Raw genomic sequence first — 8,929 nt, 5'->3', positions numbered from 1 at the left:
GAGATCGAAAGAGTTGTAAAGGTTTTTCCGCCTTCGAGGTTTTCGAGAAGGAGAAGTTCATAGTGCATCGGGTGTGTGCGTGCGTGTGGATCCTTGGATTAGTCACCTCTGCGGAGGTGGATACCAAGTAAACAAACCGGGTTAGCGTTGATTTGTTGTTTTCTCTTTTATATTTTGCTTCCGCTAACACTCTTGTAGAGAAACAACCAAGAAGAATCGAAAAACGCTATTCACCCCCCCTCTAGCGAACCAACCGATCCTAACAGGGTTAGCAGTAAGAGGAGGTAATAGTTCTTGCTTAGGAAGACCTCGATATAGTTCGAGAGCACCTTGTTGATCACTGGAGGAGGAACTGTTGTGGCTGCCACGGATGAACTCGCCTATGTAGAGGGTCGCTGAAATTGGGGTCTCTTCCTCCTTATCCTTAAAGGTCCCTCTGAATCCTCAAAGGAGTCAAGCACAACCACCGCTAGAGGCAAATCTAGTAACCCCTCGACAGATGCGATCGGGTCCCCTGATTGATCGACGGAGGAGCATTGCGCTCTTCAACCTTGAATGGAGAGTTGGGTGTCTTGTTCCTCCAATGCGGCCATGGATATCTTCAGACGCTTATTAATAGTGACCCTGTTATATTATTAAAAATTTCAAAGTACTCATTTGTAATTTTTTAGATATAAGGACCTTTTTACAAAAGCACAATTTATTAACCTAGCTTCTATATATATATATATATATATATATATATATATATATATATATTATTGTAAATGTCATGTCGCTGTCTCATCTCATCAAAATCCTAATCTCATCTCCTCTCACGTCACCATCATTGCATGCCAAAGACGTTGTCTCGTCCTTTTTATTATTACAAAATCTAAACTTCATCTTATTGCTTTCTACACATGATATCTCTCTCATGCGTGATCTTAATCCTTGTTGTGGCTACTTAATCATTGACTCACTGTCCTCTATTGTTGTTCTTCATGGTCATCGTCGATTGTCACCGTTGTCATCGCCTAGTGACCATGGGATTGTACTTGTAGTTGTTACAAGCGTATAAAGCAAAAAAGGGTAATCTTCTCTTAGTCCTTTTGGCAAATCAAATTCAGATTTTTTTTCCTCATGGTATTTGGTGTGCTATGTTAGTTCTTGAGGGGTAAGTTAGGAGGGATGGAATTGATAAGACTTGGAGAAAATTTTATTTTATCTTCGAGTCTTGGATACCCTTACTAAATCTTATCACTTGATGGTATGAAGCTCTAATGATATTGGAGGTTTTTCCCTCATTTTTGTATTGCATGTTTAAGGAATTTCTTTGGTTTTATATAATGTAGGGTGAGTTATGGTTAAGCTTAAAGGTGCATGTGGGATTAAATAAGCATTCGTCTAGAAGCTCGCATTCGAGGTGGAGTTTTCTTGTTTGTTTCATTATACCTACTTTGTGCGTGATTTAAATTTTATGAAAATAAATATTATAGAAAATAGAGTTAATTTTAATCTTATCTCTATTCTTACTGCTTGATTATTCCTTATCACGTCGATTGCTTTTTTATTTCTAATTGATACCTATCTATCTTGTTTGTTTCTTATTTAAGATTTATAACAAATTAGATTATCTAATTATGTTAATTAATAAAGTAAGAAACTAATTATATGTAAGATACAAGAAATTTTAGAGGTTATTTGTAAACAATTTAGTCCTTAATTGTTAACAATTAAGGGAGGGTTAAGAACCTAAATTAAACTAGCCCCTAAAATTTATTTAAGGTCCAAATAACTAGTCCATTAAATACAGCCCAATTCAACCCATTTAACACAACCCAATTGATAAGGTTAAAGGATCCGGATAGGGTAACTCGTTAACGGCTTCCTAAAACACATGATCGCTCCTCCTCTTCTTCATTTCCGACGGTGTGTTCGCGCTTCTCCACAACCAGTGTGTCTGTCGTGCTCCGAGGGGGGGTGGGAATTTGGTCCATTCGGACAGCTACGATCGGCATGACACGCGAACGGTGGGGCTTGGATTGGAGGAAAGAACCGACTAGTAAGCTTGAAATTCTTGATCTCATATGATTTTCATAGGGATTTTCATTAGATCTTTGAGTGTGTATGTGTGTGTGTGTTCATAGATCACTGGAGCAAGTGGACCGGTGGGATTCTGATTTAGGACAACACAACAAATCTGAGGTGAGTTCCCTTCCCTACATTCAGTTAATTCTTATTTAGCAAAATGAATCTGGTGGATTGTTGGGTTCCTATTTGATCGGGTTTGAGGAATTGAGCAGTTTAATGGATCTGTTCTAGTAGGGATTGATTTTGCTGTTTAGTTTCGGTAGAGCTAGTGTTTGATTGATCTGTTGTTGTGGGCCAATTTGAGTTAAATCTGATTATTGGTTGATTGGTGGATTTGATTAGGTTTGGTTGTGTGGTTGGATTGTTTGGAATTGTTGGAATTGATCTAGGGTGTGTTCTGCATGTGGATCTTGATTCCGGTGGAGTTAGGGATGTATTCTGTTGGATCTATTTTTTTGGGTTGAGTTTCCGTGTGTTATGGATTTTGTCTTGTTGTGGGAATCGATTGGGTTGGTTTGTGGTGGCTTGGATTTATTGGATGGTTAATCTGTTGTGGGATAAAGGATTTTACTTCAGTGATTAGTGGATTGGGTTAGATTCGTTTAGATCCGGATGTAACAATTGGATTATGGATCCAATTGAATTTAGGGGATTCATGTTGTTTTAGAGTTGGCTGAAATAAGGGGATTTATGTTATAAGATTTAATATAATATTGTTGTATTTAGTGGTGTTATACTTTATAAACTGCAGGACCTTGATTGTTGATCCTACTGTATATACAAGGTTTATTTCTGGGGGTTCTTTTATCGACATTCATCAAATCAGGTGGGTACCCTATATCTGGTCAGTACAGTATTCTTTTATAGTGCACAATTATTATTCTTAGTTGTTGATACTTAGACTTGAAACTTAATCTAATACTTTGACCCTAGTTCTGTTGGATGCTTGATACTTGATACCTATCCCTTGATACTTACAGTTGATACCTTGATCTTATTGTTAATCTATGATACTTTGTTGTGGATTCTTGCTGTTGACCTATATTGTTGATACATTACTGTGATCAGTATCTTACTTGCTGTTAGATACCATTGTATGATCTGTTGATACCTTACGTGATTAATTATCTATCATGCATGAGTAGTTGTAGTTGCCCTGTTGGGACTAAGCATCATGACACATACATGATAGAAGTAGGTGTGCTGATCATTGTTGTTATTGTTGGCTCTCGCTTAACACTGTATGATAGTAGCACAAGAGTGAGAGCAATTGTTGCGCTAAGTTGGGTGCAACCAGGACTAGCTAGATAGTTCTTCTGCGATATCCTGTCTGCTCCCCACTTGATTAATAGTGGGTTGTTGTTGGAGCGTGTGTAGTTTTCTTGTCATGTGTCCAGTTCACTACACTGGGTGAGTGTCTAGGGGTGGCGAGTGCAGATAGTGACCATGCATTTTATATGTGCATGCATTTGTTAGTAGTTATCTTTTGCATTTATGATCATTGCACTTGTTGTCACCTGACTGTGGCTATTACACTTGCTGATATATGACTGTGATCGTATTGCATGATATTTGCTGTTGTACGTAGTTTTATTGATCTCGTATGTTATCCTGCTGTCCTCTTATATATTTATATGTTGTGCACCTTTCTTTTTGTATCCACTGAGTATTGTATACTCACCACTCAAACCTTGAGATTTTCTTATTTTCTCCTCAGGTAACAGGTAAGGATAACATTTGAAGCTTGGAGTTCTATCAAACTGCCCTATCTCACAGCAGGAGAAGTCGCGGTGTCTTTGTCTTTTCTCGGTTATATTCATTTTTATTCGTTGTGGACTATTTGTCATTTTATTTCGTAGTGTTTTGGATCGTGTTGGTTGGTGGTTTGAACTTATGTTCAACTTTGTGTGGACTTGAACCTTAGTAGATTTTTCGTTGCGCTATTTTTGTTATTATAGATTGTGGAGTTTTATCGTTACTGGTTGTGAGCATTATCGTAGTGTCTTGCGATTTTCGTAGTTATGTATTGTATATGCATGTGTTGGATGTATGGTTGTGGCCGTGTTGGCCTTTAATGTTGTAGTTAGCACTACAAGAAAAAAAGGATTTCCCGGCGGTTTTAAATTCGTTTAGCGGCGGTTTGAAACCGCCGCAAATCATTTCCCGGCGGTTTGCCAAACCGCCGCTGATACCGATGTCGTTAAACCATTTAGCGGCGGTTTTAGAGAACCGCTGGAATAACCGCCGTTAAAGTAGATTTCCCGGCGGTTGTTTTTGCGGCGGTTCGAAATATTTCCCGGCGGTTGTTTTTGCGGCGGTTTGAAATATTTCCCGGCGGTTGTTTTTTGCGGCGGCTTGAAATATTTCCCGGCGGTTTATTTAGCGGCGGTTTAAAATAATTTCCCGGCGGTTCCTTTAACGGCGGTTAGGTATAAATTTCCGGCGATTTTTTTTGCGGCGGTTTGAAATATTTCCCGGCGGTTTATTTAGCGGCGGTTTAAAATAATTTCCCGGCGGTTCCTTTACCGACGGTTAGGTATGATTTTCTTTTCTGGCGGTTTTTTTTGCAGCGGTTTAAAATAATTCCCCGACGGTTCATTTACCGGCGGTATTAAATTATTTCCCGGCGGTTTTCCAAAACCGCCGCGAAATGATTTCCCGGCGGTTTGCTAAAAGTGCCGCGAAATAATTTCCCGACAGTTTAAGCTTTTAGTATGCAATTACAGAATATTCAACCTGCGATTTTTATAAATAAATAAAAAAATTAAACAAAAAATTGTAATAAATAGAAAATTATATTTGCATTAATTTCTTGCAAAACTAGTAAACAAATATGTTGCATTACACATATATGCAAAGTTGTCAGATGTCAAATACAGTGAATTTAGGTTACAAAAAAATTGAAACTTTGTTTGGTTACAAAAAAACTGAGAAATCTCTCTAGCTTTCTCAGATGTCAAATCCTAGAAAAAGATCAATCGCCTTTCCTTCATTGCTTTTTGAAAAGTAGTCATCTTTGGAGAGCTCTTCAAACTTGTAAAGTAGTTATGCCTGCACAAGTATAAAAAAAAATTAGAAGAGACAAATTATAACCTAAACTAGCATAAACGCAGGCGTTAACTTCACTATAAGTAGGTACTGAACAAAGAATAACACAAGAATTTAGGTGCTACTCTAAACAATAGAACATCCTGTATGAAGACAATGAAATTGCAAGATAATCTATGGTAACACATAACACATAGACTAATGAAGAAATCTGGAGAATCTTAGCATACAGAATCTTAGCATACAGAAATCTGAAAATTTAAATTACTTAACCACAGCCAGATATAACTAGGAAAAACAGAATCAGTAAATTGGCATTTATAAAATAGTCGAGCATAGCAACCTAGTACGTGGTAGCATGAGCAAGTCGATTTAGTAAGGGCTTACATGCTGTCCCTTTCAAGGTTAATTGCCACTTGATTCAGGAAATCCAGAGTGAACATATGTAAGCATACCTAATAATATATCAAACGCATCATTTAAGATATATTAGAAGATGCATTAGCGGAACTCAAAAATCATATTGAATGTGATAACTCCTAAAAGAAGAAATGAAAAACGACACTCAAGATAATCAAAAATGAACTTCTTTAATAAAGACTAATAAAAGAAAGAATATAACCAAGTCTCAGAATAGGTGCATAACAAAAGAAAGAAAATGTATAGATTCTAGGTATCAGAGCATTATATTGAGATCCTAGATTTCACATCTCAATTTTCATTCTATTTTGACATTTATTTTTACCTAGCATAACCTGGAAGACCATATTTCAGCAAGACTGAAATCATAAAACATTGGTTGTTATAAAAAAATACATTGACAAGTCTGCCATGTGTTTCTCCCAATAGTGTACTGCAACATCGTTGGGGAATAGTATCCTTCACCTAGAGGTCATCCAGATAATATTCTTTTAACCGTAATATGAAATTCTAGATATTTATTTGGTTGTTAGACAATGTAGCATTTAGATTGCATTGCTCATAAATGTTGCACAAGCTATGCAACATAAACAACTAAGATAACCTCATATTTTATCTAGAATCTATAATTTGCTGCCAAGTGAAATAGGAAGAAATGGTTTCTTTTGAAATTCACATGCCTCAGCCAAAAGGTGAAACTAATACTGATTGAAACCAAAATATATTTCAAACCATAATTAGCATATGGAAGCATCACACTAATCATAAGCAAAGGTAAATAGTAAAACATACCTAAGCTAAGATGCAATCTAACTACTAATTTAATTTGCACTACGGTTGGAATGATCAGCAAGTTGTTGAGCATCATGACTAGCCGAGGAAGATGGTCTTGCACCTTGTGAGAGTGCAGGTGCACTCCCTTCATCGGGGGCCTAAAATTAAAAATACTGATTGAATATAAAAAATTAAACGTAATTTTAAAAGTGTTAACATACATACCATCACACTAATCAAAGCGGCCAATTCAGGTGGCAAATTGCTTCCTTGCATTTGTAGAATATATGTAACAGCTCCCTCAATTGCTTGTCTTCTTGATCTTTCTGTTTCAATTATTGATTCCAAATTCTGTACTTTTACTCGAGAAGCTTCTAATTCAGATTTCATCTCAGTCATATATGTTTGGAGTCCAAAATCAACAGGAGCATTTGAACATGATGTTTGACCAAAGACCTGAGTAGGGCATGGCCCAGAACCCACACCTCGAACTCGGCCTGGGTGCTCCTTCCCTATAGCTTGAGAAAGTGAATCAATTTTTGAAAATCCCTTAGAGGAATCATCTTCACGCTCAATGTTGATAATTTTTTCCTGCATACATTAGATTTTATCAATTATATAAAAAAACATGTTGTAATTAATACTAAACTTACACCAATGACTTCAGCATTGTCGTGAATATAAGAACCATCCTTTTTCTTGTGCAACATAACCCATAACTCCCCTCGGCTAATGCTGCTTCCACGTTGTCGTTCCTATATCACATTTTTGACATATAGTTAAATAATTACGCAAAAAATGAACTAATAAGTGAATTATTTGGTCTACTACCTCTTCATGTTTTCTCCTTGCTATGGTTTTTGAACCACCCGTGTGGGTGTATAATTGCTTCTTCCGATTTTCAGTATTTTTCTTGCATAAGTCCTATTAGAAGATGACAATAAATGCATATGATTTATTATGAATAGATAAAAAAAACATGTAACATCCAAACATTAAGAGAAGTTCAATAAATGAAATTAACCATAATTTGAATCTTAATTGAAATGGATCTAATGAGCAAGAGTGAATTAGGAAATGTCACCTGAGTTTTCTCACTCAACCGATACTCAATGAACCATCTCCAATGGTTTTCATCAATTCCAGGAGGTCGGTTTGCAACATGAACAGTGAACATGAACATTAGTAGTTGATGGATATCTACCGCTATACTCTCATAATTCTGCTTTCCACAGGGTTAAAAGCCAACATAAACTTAGTTAAAATCATTTTGTGATCTTGTTCATTTTATTTGTTTTCATTCGCAATTAACTAATAACACTAACAGAGTTAGATCATTAGAAAAAAATAATACAGACTTGGCTACTAAGAAGATTAAGTTAAAATGTAAAAAAGAATTTTGATGCAATGATAAATCATTTTGTGATTTTATTTTTTTTAAAGATTCCGTATCGATGAAAACTTCATGTATTAAAAGATAAAGTAAAAATAAATTTCTTCTATTAACTGCCTCTGTTCTTGAGTTACTATCCACACAAAAGAGATATAGAAGGATAAGTATCATACTTAACCATGGATTGCTAAAAGATAGCTCAAGACTTAGCCAACATGAATCTCAGTTGCAGAAGTTACTAAAGTTTGCAATTTCATCAAATTTTTACTAGGACAAACTTTAAAGTTCAGTCTTACTTCACACCTGTATTTGTCTTACAGGCTACAACACAAAGAGCAACTAACTGAAAACGATACTGGAGAAAATATACACAAGCTGGCACGATAATAAACTTGAAATTGGCTAACGGAAGGACCATAATATCAATAAAAATGTGTAACTTCTTAACTAGAAAGTGAAAATCAACACACAAAAACCACTATTTCAGCCAGCAGAACAAACCCTAATCAACAGGGAAAAGTTGGAAAAAGCATACCTCTCCTGGCCCTAAAGAGGGAGTTGCCGTCCGGTGGCCGACGGAGTGCGCGAGAAAGAGGGCGATCGGAGTGCGCGAGAAAGAGGGCGTGCACCGTCACTGTCGGACCAGTTTTCGAAGGCGAAGATGGCGAAGGATGAATAACCGCGGGGACAGGGGTGACGGTGATGGGGTGGTAGCGGCCGAGGAGATCCGATGCGTGGAGACGGTGATGGGGAAGACAGCGCCGAGGCGATGCGGAAGAGAGCGGCGAGGAGAGAGCTAGGGCACACCACAGCGTGAAGGAGAGAGGGTCGTCCGATGGCTTAAGATCCACGTTGATGTTAATTAATGTTATTTGATTAAATAAAAAATAATTTTTAAATCATCAAAAAAATAAAATATAGCGGCGGTTAAAATTTAAACGGCCGCGAATTAAATTTTAAATCATCGGAAATTACTAAACCGCCGCAAATCAAATTTAAACCGCCGCTAAAAATTTATTTTTGCGGCGGTTAATTGAAACCGCCGGAAAAACGGATAATAGCGGCGGTTTTAAGAACCGCCGCTAAATAACTGCCGCTAAAAGTTTGTATTAGCGGCGGTTTATTGAAACCGCCGGGAAACGGGATAATAGCGGCGGTTTACAAAACCGCCGCTAAATAACCGCCGTAAAATCCTAATTTTTTAGTAGTGTCAAATGATTG

The 8,929-nt window shown here is 37.0% G+C and overlaps 1 protein-coding gene across 1 annotated transcript in view; it reads right to left on the bottom strand.

Moving 5' to 3' along the window:
• Positions 1-4,939: 4,939 nt before the first annotated feature.
• The window catches only part of LOC141848318 (uncharacterized), a 5,567-nt gene continuing 1,577 nt past the window's right edge, over positions 4,940-8,929 (bottom strand). The window contains exons 2-6 of the mRNA XM_074736355.1: positions 7,147-7,239; positions 6,969-7,070; positions 6,772-6,906; positions 6,334-6,460; positions 4,940-5,124 (exon numbers count right to left, since the gene is read on the bottom strand). Of these exons, the coding sequence (XP_074592456.1) occupies positions 5,102-5,124; positions 6,334-6,460; positions 6,772-6,906; positions 6,969-7,070; positions 7,147-7,239 (480 nt within the window). The 3' untranslated portion in view covers positions 4,940-5,101. The remainder of the gene's footprint in view (positions 5,125-6,333; positions 6,461-6,771; positions 6,907-6,968; positions 7,071-7,146; positions 7,240-8,929) is intronic.

The sequence above is a fragment of the Curcuma longa genome, chromosome 17, assembly GCF_044706935.1.
Source record: "Curcuma longa cultivar G26 ecotype Majalengka, Jawa Barat chromosome 17, ITB_CL_G26_1.1, whole genome shotgun sequence".
Taxonomy (NCBI): domain Eukaryota; kingdom Viridiplantae; phylum Streptophyta; class Magnoliopsida; order Zingiberales; family Zingiberaceae; genus Curcuma; species Curcuma longa.
The sequence above is the reverse complement of the archived record's forward strand: the minus strand, read 5'-3'. Positions and strand labels throughout refer to the sequence as shown.